Genomic DNA, 24,222 nt, shown 5'->3' with positions numbered 1-24,222 from the left:
GAAGAATTTGGAGATATCTTAAAGATTTTCTTCACTGTCACATGTAAAATGTGCTGTCTTGGAAATGTTCCTGGGCTTACTTCTGTCCAAGTCATTTCAAGGGAAGCTCTGACTTGAAAGCTCAGGATAGAATCTTCTCTAGTCTGCCAGGAAAATAAAAATTATATTGGCCAACAACATTTCATTCCTTTGCTCTAAAAAGAACTGATGAAAGGCAGGGCTTAGTCCTACACTTACATAGTGTCTTTTAAATAAGTTTTAAGTTGCTCAGATAAATTTAACACAAGAATGGATTCATGCCTGTATAGGCAAACGAATGCATGTCTGTAACCTCTGTCACTTGCCTTCTTCAGCTTCCAGAGCTAAACTCAGCATGATCAACACTATGTCGAAAATTCGAGGCCAGGAAAAGGGACCAGGCTATCCTCAGGCAGAAGCCTTGCTGGCGGATGCAATGCTGAAATTTGGCCGAGAACTTGGTGAAGAATGCAACTTTGGTAAGTTGTTTACTTCACTTACTGTTATAAAAATGCAATAAAAATGGTAGGAATTTTTCATATAGCTTTCATTATTAAAGGACTGTACTCTTATAGAGGAAGAACATCTGCAAGAAGTGTTGGAGTTCCGCTTCATCCAGCTTTTCATTTAAGGTTGGTCTAGGCCTGTTTTGAGTGTCTTTTGAAGATTTCGACTAGAGAAATTTTTTTGTATAAATGGTAGTTAAATTGTTTCCATTTGGACCCATCAGCTTTAGCTCTCTGTCATAAATTGTGATACTGTGGCTGTGTTGGATTGAAATATGTAAATGTACAGAAATTTTATTGTTGTCTATGCATATATAGAACAAAGTGCTTTTATCTTCAGGATCCTTAAACTGTTACTGTCATCATTGCAGGCAAGGAATAAAAACTAAAAGATTTTTAATAGGTTTTAGTCCTTTTTCCTGACCAAATTTCACATTTTATGGCACTAGTGAATACTCCTGATTGATCTGTTAACTGCTTATCCCTCCAAGCCCAAATGAGTTTACAGCTGTCTGTGTTACATATGTTAAACTGACTCTTAAAACTATGTTCAACAGTAGAGTTGTGATTATAAAAAGATGATATTCACAACAGCATTCTTTGTTTTTCTATCTTGTTTATGTGGATTTCTCTGTGGCCATTTTTACGTGACAACATACAGGACCCGCAAATGGGACTGCAAAAATCCTATTCTCTATTTGAACCATCATAAATTTTTTTCCTGACATGAAGACATTTAGAATGGAAAAAGTACTTTCTTACTTGTTTTATTTAATTCACTAGTAAGCTTGACAGATGTAGTTTGATTTGTACTAAATACTACTGATTTTTTTTAAATTGGTTGCCTCTCATTTACTAAATTTGGAACAGATTTAAAAAAAATGAAGAACTAATATAATCTAGTTTCTGCAAATTGCTTTATATTCTATGATAACTGCACTACCATGCAGCAGAATAGATATGGCAATTATTTTCACATTATTATATAACAGGAGCTATTATGGCTGTTTGTCACTCTTTGTCCAAATCTGAAAGTTTCTCTCATTTTGCAGTACATTACTGGCATCTGCTGCTTGGGAGACAATGCTTCTTCTGATTTCTCACATATTTTGATTTTCAGACCCTTCATTATTCTTTGAAAGTGTTTTTGGGTTTTTTATCCCTAACCTATGCCTCAAACTGGGAGGGTATGTTTGAGCTTCGTGCTTTTCTTTTTATGCAGCAGAAGTAAAACAGAGTGGTAATTTTTATGACCCTCAAGTTAATCTTGGAGGAAATTTCAAAAGGCAGGTAGGAATATTGAAGTTTATGACCTTCATACACCTATGCTTGAGTAGTCTGTGTAGTAGGCATCTCAAATGTAGTAGTATTATGAAGTCTATAGTCTCATAAAAAAAAAACTTTCATTAAAAAAAATCTATGAAATTGTTAAGAATTTTCACATTTTGTACTATCACTAGTCTCACTAATAGAAATAGGGAGACCTATACTTGAATTAAAACTATTTTTTAGTGTGGTGATGATACCACTGAGTAAATACAATTAATTCTGGTCTAGCATATTTATTTCAACAGAGTGAGGGATGAACGATAAGGGATCGCAATAAATGAACGATAAACAATCCCAAAAAGGGATGTGGGGGAGCCTGTCTTGACACAGCATAGAACCACCAATTCATCTGTATTACAAGGAATGAACTCTGATGGCTGCAGGAGCATAAAATCTCTGTTGATTTTTCAAATAGTGCATCATCCTCTGTTTCCTTCCTAAACTTAAGACCTAAAATGAAATACTACCTGAAGTTCCCATGAAGTTTCCGTGGCTCAGTTTCATTCTACTGTGATTCAAAACTAAGTTATTTTGACTGCATCTTTTCTTTCAGGACCAGCACTTGTTGATGTGGGAGAAGCTATGAAGGAGCTTTCTGAAGTCAAGGACTCATTAGACATGGAAGTGAAGCAAAACTTCATTGACCCACTTCAAAATCTCCATGACAAAGATCTGAGAGAAATACAGGTATTGCCCTCAATGCAGCATTTTAATAATGCCAAATGTGTCTATATGTTTAGAACTTTTGTTAGTTGTATAGTTTCCAATGGGGCATTCAGGTTTCAAAATGACCTGATTTTTGTCTCTTTTGGCTTGAATTTTCCTTTTCAATTCTGTGTCTCTTGTTAATGCTTTAGAAGGGGAAAGAGAAAAATTTGAACATTTTTTGATGGCAAAATTTTCAGTCTTGTGCATGCATGAACATAGTACTTGTATCTTGCCATTTGAAAGCTCATTTCACAAAATAGGTGTACTGATGTTTACATTCCATTTTAGTGCATGGCAAATGCTTGTCTGCATAAGTAGCTGCTCTTCTCAGCTCAGTGAGGGTTTTGTACTGTTAAATATATGTGGATGAAAGGTATCTAGGACTGTTTGGTATAATTTAGAAAATGAATAGTTATAAATATCATAGTGGATGATAAATTGATTCTTCTGAGAGAAAGTAAACACCTCAAGTAATCATGGTCATGCCAGTAGCATTAACTTCCAGTCAATACCAGTTAATTTATTTCCAGTTAATGTTAACTTCCAACATGCCAGTTGTACATGGCAGCCACTAAACAGATGAACCTGAAAGTTAGCTCAGTTAACAGTTCAGGAAATCTTCAGTATGAGATAGCATTAAGATAATTCAGTGATCTGATAGAAATGATAAAAATATTTTCCATGTTGCTTTGTTTATGAATGTTGTTACACAGGCAAAAATGTAGTAAGTTGTGCTTTTAAAAGAATTTTCTCCTGAACATGTAGGGAAAAACACATGGTGTTCAGGTAATTCTTCATTAGAGCTTAAAAGCAAGAAACCTCCATATCTTTTATACAGATCGCAATTGAAGTTGTCCACTCTGCATGGCCTTTTATTAGTGCTGGTCTGTCATTTAGATGCCACTGCTTCTTAAATGATACATAACTCATGTATTTCATTGTTCTGTGTTTCTCTCCACTGAGAAAGGGTTAGTAGACAACAAATAACGTATGCTTCCAAGTGTGCATGGAGTACCTACTTGCTATGCAATATCAGGAGAGTTGGAGAAGCTCCTTTATTGTCTGCTTTTGTGTGTTTTTGGTGTTTTAGCATCACCTGAAGAAAATGGAGGGTCGACGCCTGGATTTTGATTACAAGAAGAAAAGACAGGGCAAGCTCCCTGATGAAGAACTTCGTCAAGCTCTGGAGAAATTTGATGAATCAAAAGAAATTGCTGAGTCAAGCATGTTTAACCTTCTGGAGATGGATGTGAGATAACACTTGTTAATCTTTAACCAGAGCCTTAGAAAGATTGTGGAAGCATTTCCCTCCATATTGAACACAGTGAAAGGCTCAGAAGCTGTATTAATGTACAGTATGTTCATATAGGAACATATAGGAACAAATAGGTATTTGTGGTATTTGTTCATATAGGAACAAATAGGTATTTGTGGTATTTCTTAGGTATTTTATAGGTAACTGAGCTTGAGAATGTAAGTGTTCTGTAGCATTGATGTGCTTCTTAACTGCAAAGCATTACTTACAAATCATAAGTATCGTTCTTCTTTGAAATACGTAAATATAACGAATTATGTTTACTTGTTTGGGTTTGTGCCAAGGCTTTTTTGCTTGTAGATTGGTTAGGATTAAGCATTTCCTAGATTTATCTAATATTCTATTTATAGTTAATGTTGAAATTGTAAAATTAAGCAACATCTCTATAAAAAACATCTCTATAACACATCAGCTAAGATCTGTCTTATAGAGTATGTAGTCAACAGAAATTAATTTTAGGTATTTTTGTTGATGTGAATTATTTGACTTATTTTAAGTATACACCTATTCCAACTCCTCATTTTGTTACTCATTTTGTTACCAGATTGCTGTAGAGGAGCTATAACAAACCTGAAAATATTTGCATATAGAACTTAGTATTTACATAGGAGTTAAATATAGCTACATGGAAATGAAAGAAATGTAAAAAGTTTGTTGTTCTAATCTTTGTGAGGGCCGGGGTGTTTTTTCCCTCATGAAGTGGAATGCTCTCTGCCCGCACTACAGATATTCTGCGTCCCAGAGTATGTAGTATCTTTCTGTTTTGGTCTGCTTCACGGGTCAGAATACAACAGGAGCGTGACCATACTCCCTATGGTTCTGCAGCCTTCAAAGGCAGGGGTGCAGAAGGTGCATGATACCCTCATTACAGTCTTGTTTTTACTTTCATAGCGTTTGCTGAGTGTGGTAGGTCTGTAGGCTGCTTTTCATGCAAATCATCCATGGAGCGATGATCAGTGGAGAAGAGTTGCAGTTACCATTCCAGATCAGGTCATAACCAGATGTGGAAATGAATAAAAATTGAATAGAATATGCAAATATTTACTTCTAACTACAAATATGAATATTGGCTTTAGAGAGATAAGGTCAACTGCCTTTTCAGTGGACAGTGGTCTTTTATTCTCTATTGCCTGAGCTGTTAGTATTCACCTAAGATCTGATGTTTTAATGTCAATCCTCAGATTGAGCAAGTGAGCCAACTTTCTGCCCTTGTGCAAGCACAGCTGGAGTACCATAAGCAGGCCACACAGATCCTACAGCGAGTTACTTCTAAACTGGAAGATAGGTAATGCACTTTTTAAAAGTTTCTTCAAAAGTTTGTTAGTTCTACAGAGGTAGAAAACCTGTGAGTAAAATGTAATGCTGATATCCTTCTTGACTTTGAATTCATACTTTTGTGAAATCAAGGGCCATTTCATTAGGTGATTGCAAGCTGAGCTTTGAATGTTTAGGAGATGCATCTACTTCTGAGTATGAGTTCAGGAAAGCACCTCAGCTGAGTAAAGCTATTAAGTATGAGTTAGCTGAAAGTAAGTGTTTATAAATACTCAATTCTGTGACACTTGCAACTTTGGGTTCCTTACTGTTTGTGCATGTATTCACAAAGTGTGTTCATTCTGAAAAATGTTAAAAATAGATTTTGGAAAAGATTATCTTGTTGCATTCTTATCTACCTGAAGATCTTCCTGAGCCAGTAGTGAGACCCTCATTATTAACCACTTTATTAAATATTCCTCCTATTATCAGATCAAACTTGATATGACTTGAGCTACCTCTTCATTTGTATAACTGTATATGTTATCAGAATTCCTACAACATCTTTTTTGTAAGAGTTTCATAATTTTTACTTTAAAATTTTTGTTTCCTTCAAAACAGATTGATCAGCTTCTCACACATGCATCCTTCTTCAAAGAAATTTAATATTTAAGAAAGTTTCTCTATGGTTCTGGCAGACTCTTAGTAAAATCTGGATATAATTTGCAAGACGAGATAATGTTCATATACTGTGTGAAGGCAGCTCTTTTCTGATGTCATTAGTATAGATCAAGTTGCTAATACTGCTGGGTCTGTCAGTATTAATTTTCTCAGAGCATGCGGCCTGAAAACCTCATTCAGTTCTGAGTCTTAAGGTCTTTGTGACTAGGAGCAGTGCTTGCTTTAGTGGATGGGCTGTCCAGCTGACTGTTTCTGGATACAGTTTGCATTACTGTTTAAGCAGCTAACAGAACAATTTTTAGCACTTGCAAAAGAGTACTGCAATTCACTTTTTAAAACAATTCCTCAGGAATTTTAAAAAAAGCATTAAAAATTAAAAGCATTTAAAATTCCTCAGGAACAGGTGTTTTATCTGTAGCCCATAAATTATGCCATTAAGTGAATATACATCTCTACAATAGATTTCTCTTCCTGTATCAATTCCCACGATCCTTAGCCATTTCAAAATTTCTGCTAACTGGTCAGTTTTTTTGCTTCAAGTTTCAGCTGTGAATGAATTTATGTTTTCAAGGACCTTGCATCAGAATGCTATGGTAATTCAGTTGAACTAATGAACTAACTTTTGCATCTGTAATTGTAAAGAGGCTGCTGGCTAAATCATACTTTATCCACACCACTGGACACAAATTGACTTCTGTGATGTTTTCATGCCAGAGATGAGTCAGGGATGTAGAGCTGTTACTATCCAAACTACTAGTCTTTCCCTGCTGGTAATAGGCAGGTAGCAAACAAACCCCATAACCCCAGGGGTTTCGTTGGGTTTTGGGTTTTTTTTACTATAGGGACCAGAAAATAAATTATTATTTACTTTTAAGCTGAGCAAATTTTTTTACTGTTGACTGTCAGTAATGTCTACAGCATTTATTGTCCATTTTCTAGGTACTCTTTAAAAGAGTAAATTGAACCTGTTCATGGTGGACACTGTCTTATAGTTACCAAGACTATCCTGTGTAACATATTCACAAAATATTTTTTTAAAGTATGAGAGAGACTGCAAAAACTATGAAAATTTTTAAAATGCATTTGTCTTCTGTTTTTTCTGTTGTTTTTCTGTTCTTTTTGGGCTGTTTAGATTATTAGACTTCAAGACTGCCTTCAGGAAGTACAAGTGAAAGAATTAAATTTTTTTTCTACCCATTAGTGGAAGGCATAAACTTCCTTAAAATGCTGTGATTCCAGGAGCTGGGAAACATTAGGAGCTTGGCAAACATTGAGAAACTTTTAGTAAAATAAACGAAAGCTGGAAGGTCAGCAGATACTTATTTAAATTCCTTTTTTCACCAAGTGAATTGAGGTTGCAGTTTTCCCAACACAGTATCATGACTGAGCAGCTGGGAAGCAGGAATGGTTTCCATGGACGTATTTTTTTTCTTAAGAAACATGGCTTATGCTGACCTTTTGGCTAATTTTTAGCAAGTCACTAGAACTGTCACCTTATAGTTCATAATTTGAAAAATATAGTGTTTGTTTCATGAAAGCATTAAGTGTAACAGAACTAGTTTAAGTAATTGTTAAAAATTTTGAAAATTTTTCAAAAAGTCTTGAAAAAAGAACTTTTGCTAAAGAGTGAAACGAAACAAAGGCTTTTTATTTATTTTAACCACTTCAATTATTTTAGTGTTTTGGGGTTTGGGGTTGTTTGTTGTTTTTTTTTAATGTGTTTGGTTTTTTTAATATGGAAGAAAAGCACTTTCTGGGAACTGACTTATACTGGTATTTTGGATGGTGAGGAAAACCTTGTTATGAGGATCAAAAGTCAGTAAGTTAGATGCAGTTCTTTTTAATAGATAAATCAAAATGTGCTACCAGCAGCAAGTCCAGGGTAGATATAGAAAAGGTTAGAGAAATCAACTTGTCTTTTTTAAGTACAGATCAAATGTTATTCATATGTGGAATTAGAAATACATGTGGTGGTTCTGCATAAGCTGTTCTCATTCTATATATTACTTCCTTGGATTTTACCCTGGAATCTCTAAACAGACCCTTCCCTATGAACTCTAAATTTCTCAGTTACAAGAGTAAGTTGAAATTAATCACAAATAAATGGTTATTTTTAGAGTCGGGAAGACTGGATTTTTTTTCCCTTTGTGAAACCAGTATTCCAAATTGCAAATTAATGAAGCAAGCAGCTGATGTCAGTACATTCCCACAGAGTCTTCTTGCAAAATGACAAGAGTCGGCATCAATCAACTGAATAATTAATGCTTGCAAGGGTTAGAAGCAAAAAGTCATGCTAAAAATGGGGACATGAATGTTTGTAAAGCCCTTCTCTAAGCACTGATGTTCACGTAACAAGTTTTTCTTTATTACGAGCTCTTTGTTTTTGTTAGGCGAAAGGAAGATAGACAAATTGCTAGGTTTCTAAAAGGGGTGGAGAACTGACAATTTCATGACACATCGACTGGTTTTAGTAATTTCAACTACTGTTGTAAACAAAAAACTACTCCAAATGTCTCAACTTGCTTACTATGGATGGTTGGTGGATGAGAAATTCAGCCTTGGAAATAAAGGTATTTGGTGCATCTAATCTGCTAACAAGATATTAACTCTTGACATCTATCCTTCATGTTTTGGCAGAATAAAAGAGGCATCATCTCAGCCCAGGCGAGAATACCAGCCCAAACCCCGTATGAGCCTGGATTTCTCAACTGGTGACAACACACAGCACAATGGAGGAATATCCCATGCCACCACACCCAAACCATCAGGTAATGTTAAGAGTTTTGTGTCGATGCAGAAGTTGCTTTCTTCTCAAGATTAGTTTTTCCATGAGGGAAAATCAGAAAGGAGATAGTATATAGGAGAGAAATGTTTGAATGTTTGTTGTTTGTTTGTGAAGCGTTCATATCCTCAGGCAGGAGGACAGAGATGGATTATCCACTGCTTTAAATGTGTCTTTTGGTGAAAATTTTCTTTTGTTGTAGAAGATTACCCTGAGATACCCTGAGATCTTTACAAAATAGGCATTTAGAAAACCAAAATAACAGCTGAGAATTTTCCATGAAAATACAGAAACCTAAGGCCAGCCAGACCTCCATAACCCTATCCTGCATTTTAAAATCATCTATTACAAAACAATGACCCTGAAAGTAAAAATAACTGAAATGAAAAACTAAGCTATATGAGCTATTTTCTTTGTCTGAGTGGGAGCAGTACAAGCAAGACTAAGCACTAGTATGAGTGTGCATAATTACTGTCTTAAAGAATAGTTTATTTAATATCAGCACATACCAGAGAAGGCTTATTATTTGATTTTTGCACAATATTGATCTGCTATTCCATGGTAGGGTGAGGGCTGGCCTCTTTCCAGACTCTGATCTTAGTTATTCTAGTTTACCTCAGTAACAATTGCTATCACATTCCACCTTGCAAGACAAGATTTTTTTCTCTAAGTCTTTAGTCAGGATTTCCTTTCTTTCAGTCACATCCTGATGTAAATGTTTGATTTTTTTCACATATAGACAGGAACAGTATCTCCATTTGGCACTGGCAACTGGAAATACACAAGCTTGCAATCTCCTTGCAATCTCCCCACTATGCTAACAAGGAGAAGGATATAATAGAGATTCCGTGTGCAAGAGTGTGCCTCGAGTCTTGCATGCTGGAGTTCTCCTCATTCCACCAGTAATTTTCTTCTCCACTCCTTTTTTGTAGTGTTATGAACACTTGTCTGTGGTAAGCCAGAGCAGACTGATATTCATGCATATATCTCCAGCATTTATATTTCCCTCTTCAAAGAGCAGTATTTAACATTTTCTTCAATAGGGGTTCTTTTTTGAAAGTGTTTATTGGTGTTTTATTCTTTTTTTTGAAGTGTTTATTGGTTTCAGAGGAACACCTTCTTTGAAAATTCTTGAATATATGTTTGGGCTGATTAATTCAAAGAGTTTATTTGCTAATTCTTCTAAATTTCAGCTGGTAGCAGTGAGGATACCAAACACGCTGTAGTGCTTGATGTCAGCACAGTAGTCTTTATGACAAAGAAACCAAAATACACTGGATGATAAAATAGAAAATAAGATTTCACTGTAGAATTTAATAAATTAAGTCTGGTATTTGGAAAACTTGCTCTATTAAGATCTACAGAAATGGCAAATTTTTGTCCTAACATAACTCAAGCATGGGCTTTCTAACCAGAGTGAGTGTTCAAAATGAATATGCAGAATGTTTGAATCTGAAACTTACTCATCTTAAAGCCAGTATTCATGAAAAACTAGAATATATATTTTTAGAACTATCATGGTGTGGCATGTGTTGGTTCATTTATACCCATGGAAGTGCATGAGCTTTTACTATGAAAATTCAGGTGAGGATATGATTTCTTACAGTTTAGTGCTGCTAAAGCCTAAATATTTTGACCAGTAACAATTTTGGTTTTGGTAGGCTTGAAGCTATAGAGACTTCAAGGGGAGGGAAGAGGGAGTGTATTTGTTGATTTCAAGTATGAAAATCCAATCAAACTAATGACTTATAATTGTATTCATTAGCCATCCTAAAGAGTTGATGGTCAGATGCTCATGAACTCAGTATCTCAATTTCCAGCTTTTTCCAAATCTATCCCAATGGCCCTGCAATAAAGTGTTTTGTGGGAATGGGGAATAAAGTCTTTGGAAACGTGATACTAAAATTCAGAGGACTAGGAGCATAGAAGTGGTATAGCTGTACCAGTGAAATTTCTAAACAAAGGGCAAACACACCATTATATCTTCACTGTTGTTTTCAGCTACCACTTACACTACTTACCTGAGGAAAATAGACAAAGCATCTCTTTGCCAGTAAAGCTGGAAATATGTTGGGGGTTTTGCTTAATTTTTTGCATTTTATAAACAGATAAAAATTAGATCCCAAATTGATCATAGTTGTACTTTCAAGCCTGGGCTTGACTATAGCTTGGTTCTTTTGGGATTCTCAGATTTTACCAGTGGGCACTGACAGTAACTGAAGACTGTCAGAAGCTAATAGTTCTCTTCTAACAAAGTTTGGCAGTCCAAATATAGACATTATTGAAGAACTGTCATCAGAATATGAGTGATAACAGAAACAGCGAAATCATAGATACAGTAGTAAATTGGGTACTCTCAAGTGTTGAGATTTTTAAGCATGTTGGTTTTGTGTTTCTTCTCCTTAGGTGTTCACATGGATCAGCCATGCTGCCGAGCTCTGTATGACTTTGAACCAGAGAATGAAGGGGAGCTGGGATTTAAAGAGGGTGATATTATTACCCTCACTAACCAGATTGATGAAAACTGGTATGAGGGGATGCTTCATGGCCAGTCAGGTTTCTTCCCCATCAATTATGTCGATATTCTGGTTCCATTACCCAATTAGGAATGCCGATCCACCACCTCTGACACATACCTGTGTCAGTACCACTGCTTTCAAAATGCTGCTTCTTACACCTTACAAGTGCAAACTGCAGTGGTTAGAGTTACCAATTCCTAATGAGCATCTTTGGTTTACGTGTTGTCATACTGTGTGGTGGTAATGCGTTGTATCTTCAGAGCCAGCACAGCGTGGATTAGTTTATTGACTGTGCTGGCCTGGTAGTAACCAGAGCCATTAGTGAGATGAAACGGGGAAGATGATGGCAAGCAAAGCAGGTAATTCATAGTGCAGTAGCAGGAAGTGAAGGTGGTGGTGGGAAGATGGTGCCTGTCACCACCGTATTACTTTTTCAGTCTTAGTTCTCTATAAAAAGAGGGAGAAGTTCTTGCCATTCCATCTTTCCCTTTCTAATGATACAGTTCACACAGGTCTAACATTGACTAACCAGAATTGTATCTTCCAACCAAACTGGCTGGCTGTTCTCACAGAGAGAGCATAAGTGTAGATCCTCTGGTTTCTTAGAAAGTGAACCACTGTACTGTGTGTCCTGCTGCTCTCTGCTAAGTTTTATATTCTTAATTATTGTTAAAAGGCCTATTTCTCTCCAGAGGTAAACTGTAAGCTATCAAATGGGGATTCCTGTAGTAGAAATGTTGGACCACGAACCACCTGAATTTGCCCTTCAGGAACTTTTAGCATGCTCACCAAAATGCCAGTAAATGGGCAAGATGGGGAATAAAACTGGCATTTATTTAATGTTTCTTGTAAAGTCTTGGCACAAAACCTTGCTGCTTAAGCACCAGATACCCTTTGTTAACTTATTCACTGAGGAATACAGTAACCAACCAAACACAACCCTCATTTAATTTGTTTCTGTCTGCCATGTGTTCTTTGAACATCCTTTGTGCATACTCTCTCCTCAATGAGGATAAAATAAAACATGTTATTTTTTTGTTGAGCAACTGAAGACATGTGGCTGTATATACAAAAAACATTTCCCATCTGTTTAGTTGGTTCTCCTGTGTTCCTCCTCCCTGCACTCGGTGTGTACAGTGCTGTGCCTAGCTTCTTGGCATTCTTTTGGTAACAGTTGCATAAGTTCTGTTAGTTATCCAGAGTTCTATTTATCTAAATTGTACAGACTCTATCAGAGGTTTAATGTGCTGCTTCGAATGTGCCACTTCAGTACTGGATGATGTGAAATGAAGACAATTCCCTACTGCTTAATGTATAAACTATATCATGGAAAGTATTGTTATTTCAAATAAATGCTGAGACAATAACTAGAATCATATTGTGGATTTTTGCTTTCTTGCTTTATAATGTCTTTTGATAACTTCAGCTAATAAGAATTTTATTTTAGGAAGCATATTCCTCATTTCCTGCAAATGCAAAAAATCTCTCTTTTTTTCTGGCATTATCACTTTACTTCAGTCAAGTCTCATGCAGAAAATGGCCTTTACAAGCAGGATGAACTTAACACTGACCACATTAAATTAATGTCTCAATGACTAGCATGCAGTCTTGTAGACATAAGTTATTTCTTATCAAACAATCTTGGTATCCGCAATGCTAACGAAGCTTAAAGACTTGGTAACTTACAATTTATTTATGGTTTTAAGTAAAACCAGAGAAATTGTCACAGGCAAAACAGACTGGACTTGGAGAAAAACTAACTTAAACCAATTCAAGTATTTTTGTGCAGTAAGAACAAAAAGACTCACTTTCCCTGTCCCAGTTCCCAAGCTCAAATTCACTCCTGACTCTCCCCACCATCTGCTCATTGGCATTGGTACTTGTAGGTGTACAGTATGTCTATAAAAGCTCCTCTCTGCTGTTTCTCCCTCCTCATTTTTTCCCCGTTTTTAAGTGGTGAGTTGAGCACAGAATCCATTGCAAATATCTACTGGTGTGTCATGGACTGTCTCCACCTCATCGTTCTTCAACCTTGGTGTTCCTTCTGCTAAGAGTATTTTTCACTCTTATTTTTTCTCTCTTCTGCTCTCTGCCATATGTTCATGTCCCAGTGCATGTTGACAGACACTGACAGAGTAGAGCCGCCTTTCAGAGATGGTATTCAAGCCTCATTCAAGGCTCAGTTCAAGGTCATGCTGGACAGGGGTCTGAGCAAACTGGTGTAGTTGAAGATACTCATTGCAGGGGTTTTGGACTAGGTGACATTTTACAGTCTCTTCCAACCTTAACTATTTAAAAAATATAGATACATATACAATTACTGTAACTTTTTAAGTTCAGTCCTATATCCTATGGCTGGCTACTAAGGAAGTTTCTGTCAGTGATGAGAGGAAATCTGTTTCAAACTCAATGGACCAGAAACCTTTTTACAGGTGTGTTAATGGTGCCATACTACAGTTACTTTAAATATTACTGTAAACAGTTACAGAACTATTAACTGTGTTAATTATCAAGGCCTAGCAGTCACAGGTACTGCACTGGCACACCTCTGTTTTGTCAGATTATTATTCTGTAGCATTTGTGGAGAGCATGCAACCACAGGGCAACAAACTCAGAGATAAATTTCCATGATTTGGAGCAAAAAGGTGGTTGGCATGTAGTGCTGTCCCACCCTTCTGAGGGGCCCTGGTTTTTAAGATGTAGAGAATGGTAGTGTCTTTCAACGACTAGGACCAGAAGGATTGTACAGAATAGTAATCATGGTGACATGGGCCTGGTCTTGACACGTTGCACAATTCTTGGCACTTCCTTACTGCTCTGTTCTGTGTCTCCTGCAGGTAATACCTAAAGAACGCTTTATTCTTGAGATGTAAGATCAAAATCTGTCTTGGCTAAGAGAGGAATTACAAGGGCTGACAAAGGTTTGCATCTAAATCTTCAGTACTAGGATAAAGATGGTGACCCAAAAAGTGAAATAGGATGGTGTTTGCTTTGCATATGAGGTAGTTCAAAGCTTTACCTGTGGAGCTCTGTGACTCTTTCATTCTAGAATCACATAAGATATATTGTTGAGGCATAAAATCTTTTTTCTCTGGGAGACTTACTGTCATCTTGCCTGTGTATGTTTTCAGAAATATTATAAAAATATGATATGGGTTCCTAGTTACCAAACTTTGCTGCAGAGCTGCTCCTCACAGAGGAAGTTAGGAACCCTGCCAGCACTGAGCTATCAACTGCCAAATATAGCTAAATGTTTTAGGTTTGATGTTGGTTTCTTCTTTTCTGTTGAACTGTAAGGTTCTTAGCCTGCTTTATTTACTGCAGAGTTAATCTTTGTGAAAAACATAGCAAAATACCCCAACAGCTCCCTAAACTATTCTCCATTTAAATAAATAAATTATTGAAAATGTGGGGGTTTTCTTATTTTAAAATGTTTCTTTTGGAATGTTAAAAGCCTCTTCCCTCCAGAAAGAAAGAAGATGGTAGTAACATCCAGAATTTGTATTCAAATCTGGCTTACAGAGAGTTTTTCTTTTGAAGACAGTCATATGGCTTTTCCCACATGAACTACTTTGACAAGACTTGAAAAATGCTGTGAGTTTTTCATGCTTCTAGGTCTTGCAAATCTTTATGGCCACTTGTATATTGAGTAATATTTCTGCTTCAGAATGTATCTTAGGTTTCTCATATCTCATGAGGGCAAGGATTCAGATGTGTGTAGGTCAGTGGAGATGGATCTTCTTCCCAGCACAGGAGTAGGCTGACTTTGTGATAGGCAGATGATGTAATGAATTTGGGCATACACTCAGATTAAAAGCAAGTACATTCAATAGATATGTTTAATTCTCTGTAAAGCACAGTTGGTTGTCTTAGACCTAAGCTCAGAATGTCTAGAATGTTCTGTAATTATTATTTTATCATTTTTGAACTTTTAGCACTCTGGTAGTTCAAGCACTGACTTGGTAAAATTTCCAGAAGGCTTTGCTGTCTTTCCTTGCAATTTGATCTAACATATTGCAGAAGATGGGAACAAATTTTTCATACATATTCTTGCTGTACACTGTAATGTACAGAAATTTTTTTAAGCTGTTTATCTTTGTTAGTTTTTACTTGGAGATACAGCATAGTGGAGCAGTCAAAGAAACAGCAGCTTCTGCTATGTCTTTTTAGAGCTGCTGGCTCTTGAAAGCTCTGATAGCTTTGGGACATGCACAGAATACTTCTCCCTTTCATGTGCCACTAGGGCAAACAGTGGAGAAGTTAAAGTCCTTGTAGTGAGAGCCATCTCCTGGCCCACAGCTCATTTGGTGGGGTAGTGGCAGCCAGCATCATGCTTTTTGTTCTCCCTTGCACAGTGCTTAGAGCTTGTGTCTTTCACTTTCCACCTTTTGTAAAACATGGGATTGAAAAGAAACACTAACAATGCAGGGAAAGATAAGGGGGTTCAAGGTCCTCTGACACTCCACATCTGTGAATGACAGGTTCCAGGAGAGGCTGGCCCTCTCTCTGACAAGGTCTGCTTTCCCACCACCTACAGATACAGCTGGTACTTCTTTGGGTCACTGTCCGAAACTGGAGGATTCAGCAATTGATCCAACTACTATCAACAGTGCTTATCTAGGGACTTTCCTGTCCCTCAGAAGTCACTGACTTGTGGCATGTCCTGTGGTCAGAGGATCACATGGGCAGCAAGGTCCTTCAGTAAGCAGTAGCTATAATGCACCAAGACAGCTGTTTAGTAGCATTTCTAATGATCCCTATAGTCACTCTGTCTCCTCCCAGACCAGAGGTTTACAAGGTATTTCAAGAAGTTTGCTAAGGAAATGAGGACTGATGCAGAGAGAGAGAAAGCATGGCTTCAAATAGGGCCCCTCTGCCAGGGTGTTGTGGGGCTCCACACACCTGGACTATGGGTATAGTGCCCTGGACTTGGCACCCCAGAGCTATTTCCCATTTCACCTCCCCACTGCGGTAAGCACCAACACCACCCTCCATGGGCTGCAAGAGTGACTTCTTATAGCTGTTAGCTGTGCTGTGCTTCCACACCACAAAGACCATCTGAAAGGTATTTCACTTTCTTGAACTTCATGAAGACCATTTCTCCAACCTGTCCAGGTCCCTCCAGATGCCAGAACAACCCTCTGTATCAGCCACTCCTCCCTGGTTTGTATCATCTTCAAAGTTATGGAGAGGGCCTAATCTTCCAAACTATTAATAATGAAATTACAATGTCATAGAATGTCTTTGGTTTAAAAGGTGCTTTGAAGATTGTTTAGTTCCAAGCCCTACCCTGCCATGGGCTTTCCACTATATCAAGTTGCTAAGAAACCTGTCCAACCTGAGTTTGAATAATTTCAGTGATGAGGAAACTACTCTGGGCAATCTGCTCCAGTGTCTCACCATCCTCCTTGTAAAACAATTACTTTCTTATGTCCAGTTTGAATTTTCCTGTTTCAATTTAGACCACTTGCCCTTTGTCTTATCTCTACAGGCCCTTTTAAAAAATCTCTCTCCATCTTTACTATAAGCCTCTTTCATATGCTGAAAGGCTGCAATAAGATCTCCCTAGAGTCTTCTCTTCTCCAAGCTGAACAATCCAAACCCTCTCAACCTTTCCTTGTAGAAGATGTGCTCCAGTCCTCTGGCTGTGTTCATGACCCTCTTCCAGCCCTTCTTTAATGAAAATTAACAAATTGAGCAAGATTGGACCCATTACCAATGGTCACTGGTGTACACCATTCATGTCTGATCACAGTGCCACTGAACACAGCTGTCTGGGCCAAATCATTCAGTGTTCCACCTGCCTCACTGTCCCCTGACATAGTTTATCAGTTTGACTACTGTGATGTAAAACTTCAGAGAATGTTATATCAAAGGACTCTAATAAATTACATATATTTCTGTAGCACTTATCTGTATGTAGAGCAGACCATGATATCCTAAACCACTTTGATACTTAAATGATTGCAAGATTCTTAAATATTGAATACAGTTAAGTATGTAATCTCTTTTCATGTTAGTTGGTGAAAACAAATTTTCATAAAACCAAGGAAAAAATTTAAATTTGTTGAGTTTAATTCAACCTCCTTCTCAGAGGAGGTATGATTAGATAATACTGCTCAGTACCATGTCTGGTTAAGTCTTGAACATACATCAGCTGGAGGTACAGTTTTCCCAATTTATTTTAAGAGAGGAAGAACATCTTTTGTTTCTGCTGTTTCATAGCACTGTAAAAGTTAGCTGGTATATGCTATGCATTATGACTCTGTGTGACTGTTACAGTTATAATGGCTGACTGTGAAGTATTTGAGGGGTACTGAGGCATCTAATGGTGGATGTGACAATATAAAACTTGCATAATTGCACAAGTTGACTGCAGAAGAAGAATTCCACAAATACCTTGGCAAAGTTTCAAACATTTAACATGCATTTGAAGTGCCTGTATTTAAAGTTTGGTTTCTTGAAGTGCCCATTGACAGGTTTTGTTTGTAAAGTTCCACAAATATTTGTGTTTTTTATTCAGAAGCAGTGACAGCTTGGTAAAACTCATCTGTGACCCTTTGCAATTGATAAGCTAGATAATCCTCTGCCAGTTCTGCAAGTAAAACTCAGTGCAGCATGCAGTTACATTTTCTTAGCTCATGTTGAGATCTCTTTTGATCTCAACAAAGATTTGAGAAGATTTGATCTTCATCTAAAATGTTGAGCAAAAATTGTAGCACTTAATCTAACTGGGCAGTCCCAGTTAAACATTTCATATCCTCACCTGCCTGGAACAGTAGGAAGAACCCAGGAATGTGGAGGAATATGTAGGAATGTGTCATATGCCTGGAGCTTCAGCCCATGTATGGAGTTCCATGATGAACAAGGCCTTCTTAGCTTTAGAAGAGGAAGAAAGGAAGTTCAAACTGCAATTAGGAAGTTTTACCAGAACTCTCTTATTGTTTACTATTCAGGTGATGCTGGAAATGTTCCCTTCCTAAATCATAAGGGAAGAGCAGAGTAAGAAAAAGAGGGAGAAATTTTATTTCTCTTCTGTTCTTCTAGATAAAGGATGTGTATTCCTGGAATTTCTCTGATTTTAGCCTGAAAGTGAAACATGATCAGGTGATGCTCCTAGAAAAAAAAGCTGCACAAAGAGAAAAATAATCATAAATGGAAAATCCTTCAAGCATAATTTAATTTTTCAGCTTGAGGAAAAATGTGGCCTCTTGCAGTCCTTTTGCATTAGACCACAATAGCTTGTAAGCAGCTCCAGTTACTATAATGGAAACTTGGACCATGAGGAAAAGATACAGTATGAAGATAGGCATCACCACACAGTGGTGATTAGCCTAGAGGAAGCTGCAGATGCATCAGCCTGATCATTCCTACAGTGATCTTCTGATGGAATGTGGTACCCAGTTCCTCTGTGGGGTATGGGGAAGAGCGGTGCTAAGGCAGCAGATCAATCTCTGCAACTCCTCTAAGCAGCTGCGTTAAAGTATCATCTTCCAGCAGTAGAACAAACTACAGATATAAAGGAAATAAAGGCAGCTGGAATGTTTGTCCCATCATTTTAATGCTTCTGATCAAGAGGATAGAAAGCCTGGTACATCACAATGTCCAATATGACAGAATAGAACTGGTATCTTGGCTATGTGTAAATCTGGGATAGCTGTTAAAAATGAGTATGCTTCCAGAAGTAGGACATTTTATATCATTTCACCATATCCTCAGCATTCCTTCTCCCAGAAACTCCTTGCTTTCACTTTGGAGCATCATGAAGTCACTGTTTGCTTTGGCCTGGAAATCTAGCAGTGTCTCATGGGGTTCCCAAAATCAGAAGGTCACATGGTAGCTGATCAGTTTTAGGTTCTAGGATGGAACTCAGTATAGATTTGATTTCCCATGCTGACAGAGAATTGTTGCCTAGGCATTTAGTTCTAATTCTCCAGCTGTGCAATAGGGATGATAGCAATTCCATATTTCACAGAGTGGTTGACAATATATATGAATGTGCATAAACCTCTCAGAGTTTACACTGTGGACTTGAGAAAAAAAAAATCTGTTATTTCCTTTGTAAAACTATGGTATTGATCCTGCCAGAACAAAATTTCTGCATTTATTCAAGGCCAGGCATTTTACTTTTGACAGTTTAAGAATATTAGGAAAGAATTCATACTCTAAACTTCAGCTTAGAGTCTGAAAACTGAATTAAGCTGAAGGTGTCTTCCACTGAATACTGGGATACTGTTTGGCAACAAAGAAGTATTAATGCACTGCAATTTCATAGTTATCTGGAGGTCAGAACATTAGCACTTCACTAGGCTGTGCAGCTAAATGGTGATTTGCTCTCCACACCTTCATGTCAGAAGACCTGTAAAATAGTACTGCAACAAGCATCAGTGTGCTTTTCTATTCTGATTCTCAGCTTGCAAAAGTAATAAATAATGCCCAGCTTGAATATTTTTTATTTCTTTATGTCTAAGGGAACTTTATGGAATTCCAAAATTCTCTGTAACTGAAGAAAATCTCCCACTTCCTGCTTCTCTGCAATACTGAAGTATGAAGAAAGGTATAAAGAAACAAGTCTGCTTATCTGGCTTTCATGTACACTTTGAGAGATACTAATACTAATACAAATACAAATTCTAATACTAATACTAAAACCCTGGTAGAAACTGGAAGCACAGACGTATTAAAATCTTCCTCTGCATGTCAGTCACTGGATGCTGACAGTCTGCAATCAGCTGCTGCCACTTTGGATCGTATGTTTCCATTTTGGAATGGAAAAGTTTTGCACAAGAAGTGTTCACTTGGTATCTTTGGCATCTTTTTTTGATCGAGGTTTGTTTCCCTCTTGATAATGTGCAACTGTCCACCTTTTTCTAGGCTTAACACAGGTCAGCAGACCATTTTTGTCATAGCTCCTGTGGGGAGCTAAATCATGCAGAAGCAGGATTTTCACAATCCTTGCTGAACTTGTAGGCTCTCACGAGATGTAGAAAATTTAACAGAACATGCTTGGTTTCTATTTTCATCCCCAGGAAAGCATTTTGTCAGTTGATGATGCACAACCTTGCAGCTTGTTGATGCATTATGATTGTGGTTCATTCTGACATGCACTCAGCAGCCACTGGAGAAACCAATCTATTTCTTCAAGCTGGATACAACCTATGTACCACCACCTTTTCAAGATGTGGGAAGGATGTAAATCTGTTTTTGACAAGTACAAGATGCTTGAAATTAATTCAATTATTTTGGACCACAGTGCATTACAAATGCCTCATCTTTGTTACTGTAGCACTTTGGTGCTACTACTGTGAGCCATTAGAGGGCCCTCTGACATTGAATTTTAGTGTTCCTAACTTAGATACACTATCTCTCTGAAATAGTGTATTTAAAGGATAAAGGATACTGTTAGCAGACATAGAGATTTCTACAGAAAATAGTCATTGTACAATGACAATTTTGAAAGTCTACTTTTTCAATATAATCAAAACCTGAATAATAGAATTTTAAACTCCCTAGACAACACAAAAGCCGAAGCTGTGGTAATTGCTAAAGCTCAACCTACTTACTTTCATCTGTCACATTTTCATAATGTAGGCAGGTTTTTTGCCACATTGTCCTTCAGAATTGGTTAATAAAACCCATCTAAGGTTGGAAAGTCCAGTAAAACAGTTGAATAGCATCCACATCACCAATCTGTCCTGTATATAATTATTTTTAGCTGTCAGCTGACTACAAATCATTCCAGCACAAAACTTCATTATTTCAGATACACGCTTAAACTAAGATTTTTCTCCTCTCTGCCCCATATAATAATAGAATTGCAGATATTCACCTTCAGAAAACATGAAATAAAAAAGAAAAATCCAAATACCTTCTGAAATTGTTCATTCATGCGCAAACTATTTGTCACAAAATTCATCTGTCAGCCTTAAGCTAGAAGGACAGTTGCTTACTTTAGGCCAAACTGTCTCAAGGAATATATTAGAAAGCAAGAATTTTGACACTTCATAGCACCTCTTATCTGAAGTTCCCTGAATATTTCACATATATTAATTGAGGTCCCTTTTAGTAGCAGAATTTTTTCATTGTTGTAACGAGTTTATATTTGAGCCCTTGAGGAATAAGTGATTAAAAACCTCTCTTTACAAAGTGTGTTTTGAAATTGTTGTCTCAGTGCTCACTGTGAGCATAGGGTAATTTCAAACGTGTTTTCTTTTGTTTCTCTAAAAATGCATTACAAATAGGAGGAGGTGTGGGAACTAATACTGTCTAAGAATTTAATTAATTTGTAACTTGACTGCCAGATACCAGTGAGAGAATAAGGAACAATAAGTGGTTTTATGAGTAAAGTTGAATCTCCAGGGACATTCTTAAAGTTATTCCTACTGATGAACAGCAAAGGTCAAAATACCTCTTAAAAATGCTGAGATAAGTACCCCTCATGAGAAATCTTAAAACCATCCACACAACTAGATTATAATCATAGCAAACTTATGCCCAATTGCAGAAGAAGTGAGTGGATAATAAATTAAAAATTAAATAAATAATTTAATTAAATAATTAATTTCAAAGACAGAGGCTAATAAATTAAGGCACTGGAAACTTGGTATAGATGAGGCAGAAAAGACACATGATGTCAAAGGTACAGGAGCAATAATAGCAAATCATTGTCTTGATTCCCTGCATGACTCCACTCGAGATGTCATTTTCAGTGCCAAATGTCATCATCAATGCCAATGCTTTGTAAAATGTGTCTTTATCCAGCATCACCCAGAGACACATTTTCCCTAGACTTTCACTATTCCTAGAGTTACGAATTTAGAATTCATTAAAATTTAGAATTGATTTAAAAGAAAACAAAATAGTCTGACAAAAAGAAACTAGGTCTTTTTTTGTCCTAATTGGGAAAGAAAAATGAGTGAAGAGCACAAGAGTGGGGATAGAGCTCCATGGTTACAGGCTTCTGGTCCCACCAGCACACACACCACTGTAGGAGGGAAGGCTTACAAGCTCTGCTCCAGGCATGACAGTGTCAGCACATTCCTTGCAAGTATTATGAATGTGCAGAGTAGAAATGTTTTGTTGATGAGCTCTGGAAAATCCCTTCTAGCAGCCAATCTTTGCTGTCTTTATTCCTTGGTCCTTTCAAAGCATCATTAGTGACAGCAATTGTATCAGCCTGTTCCTTGTTCCTAAAGAACTAAGGGAATTCCTAACAGTTAAACTCTTCTGGATTACAAAACACAGGGTTTCCAAAGAATGTGCAGTCTCAATGCCAGATTATTTGGATATTCTGTGCTGCAATAGATTCTTAAAACTTCTGGACAGTACAGATTGCAAAATATCTTGAGGTGGCAGACAGCAAATTGTTTCCACAGGTGTTTAAATTTTCATTCTTTTCCAAATATTTGATATTTTGTCTCAAAGTATTTTTAATATGCTGCAGGATTATTGCAACCATTTACCTAAGGTACCAAAGCATAATAAGCCACAGGTGGCAGGCAAGCAAGCAACTGAGTGGAATGAACATAGTATAGACCATGGATCAAAAAGTGCAAGGAGAACAATCTCTGTAACAGCTGGAAAGCCCTAGTGTGATACCATTGTGCATCCATTTGAGACAGCATGTGGCTAAAAATATCCCCAGCAATAAGAACTTAAGGAAGCTGGTATGTGGACCTCTGGCAGCATGAAGAAACAGAACATCCAGAATTCAGCTGTTGGAACATTGTCTGCCAAGACCTCAGGCAGAGCCCATCATAGAGCCACTAGATTGTGTCAATTTTTTCTGCATCCTCAGCTTTCTAGTATGAAACTCTGTGCATGTGCACATGTGTGCACACTCCTTTTCCTAATGGTCTATCCTGCTGGTTTGGTCCACTTAATAAATAGGCCAAATCATCTATGTCATGTTATCTGGTGTTCTTTTTCCTCCATGAGATTATGTTATTGTCAAAGAAGAGGCGTTACCTTGCTTCAAAATATTTTCTACCTTTTTGTGAGAGATAACTTTTTCTTACCTTTAAATGTGATTTTTAATTCCTTACATATAAATGGCTCAGCACTGGATATTTTTTTTTCTTTTCTTTGTTAAATTCATGCTTTTGACCCAAAATGGAGAATGAATAAATTCAGTGTTCTGCTGCTATCTTGTTTTAAAGTGTTCTACTGAAGCAAAAAGACTGCTGTTTTTACTTGTTTATGTATTCTATATGCCATTTTTTCCTGGGTTTCAGTAGGAAAAAACCAAACAAACAAAACCCTGAAAAAAACTAGTATGTCTAGCTTTAGAAAAATATTTAAAACTTTTACTCTATTCAGGTGTTTTACTCTGACTCGGTATTCTAAGAAAAAAGGCCACTGGAGACAGTTTGTAACAAAATAAGTCATATTTTTTCTGAGAAAAATAAGTTTTAGCAAGCAATATTCAATACGCTCTTGAGTATGTCTGTAATTAAAGATGTGGCAAGACAGCAAGTCATCCTAGACCCAGATTAAAATATACAGGGTCTTGTAGAACCACAGAATCATAAAATGTCTTGGGAAGGTACCTTAAATATAATCTGGTTCCTGCTCTTCTGCCATGGACAGGTGTTGGAAAGAGCCACGGGAGACGAGTCTCATGCTATCATGGTCAACAAGTCTCAGTTTATTGCTTCCAAAGTTATCATACTTATACAGACAGTAATTAGCTCATGCATATTGCAAAAATACAGCTCATTATTGCTTATACTTTCTATGACGCATATAGCTTTTGTGTTTAGCCTTGCTGTTGCATCTTCCTTCGCTTTATGTATCTTTCTGCATACTATGTATTTTCAACATCCCTGTTGTTAACTAACATCTGTTCTCAAGGGTAATGTATACTTGCCACCAGTCACGTAGCTGATGGCTGCACTTTACCCAGCTTGATTTTATCGTGGCCCTTGCTACGCAGCCATTCCTCTGACAAACTCTCCACACTTCCCCCGTTTTCTTTTTGCACTAGCAGAGTGGTGTTCTACTTGTCAGTGACTATCTTTATCAACGCATTCTGCAGGCACTTAAAAAGGCAAGGTAACAATAGCAATATTACAAAAATCACAATATCTACTGTAATCAAATGTTGTAGCA

General features: G+C 37.1%; 1 protein-coding gene across 1 annotated transcript in view; it reads left to right on the top strand.

Moving 5' to 3' along the window:
- SH3GL2 (SH3 domain containing GRB2 like 2, endophilin A1) overlaps positions 1 to 12,485 on the top strand; it is a 91,552-nt gene extending 79,067 nt beyond the window's left edge. Inside the window, exons 4-9 of the mRNA XM_066338948.1 lie at positions 354 to 497; positions 2,407 to 2,540; positions 3,652 to 3,810; positions 5,058 to 5,161; positions 8,449 to 8,579; positions 11,000 to 12,485. Coding sequence (XP_066195045.1) covers positions 354 to 497; positions 2,407 to 2,540; positions 3,652 to 3,810; positions 5,058 to 5,161; positions 8,449 to 8,579; positions 11,000 to 11,199 — 872 coding nt within the window. The 3' untranslated portion in view covers positions 11,200 to 12,485. The remainder of the gene's footprint in view (positions 1 to 353; positions 498 to 2,406; positions 2,541 to 3,651; positions 3,811 to 5,057; positions 5,162 to 8,448; positions 8,580 to 10,999) is intronic.
- Positions 12,486 to 24,222: the final 11,737 nt, after the last annotated feature.

This window comes from Sylvia atricapilla, chromosome Z (genome assembly GCF_009819655.1).
Source record: "Sylvia atricapilla isolate bSylAtr1 chromosome Z, bSylAtr1.pri, whole genome shotgun sequence".
Taxonomy (NCBI): Eukaryota; Metazoa; Chordata; class Aves; order Passeriformes; family Sylviidae; genus Sylvia; species Sylvia atricapilla.
Note: the sequence above shows the minus strand (reverse complement) of the source record. Positions and strands in the feature narration are given on the sequence as shown.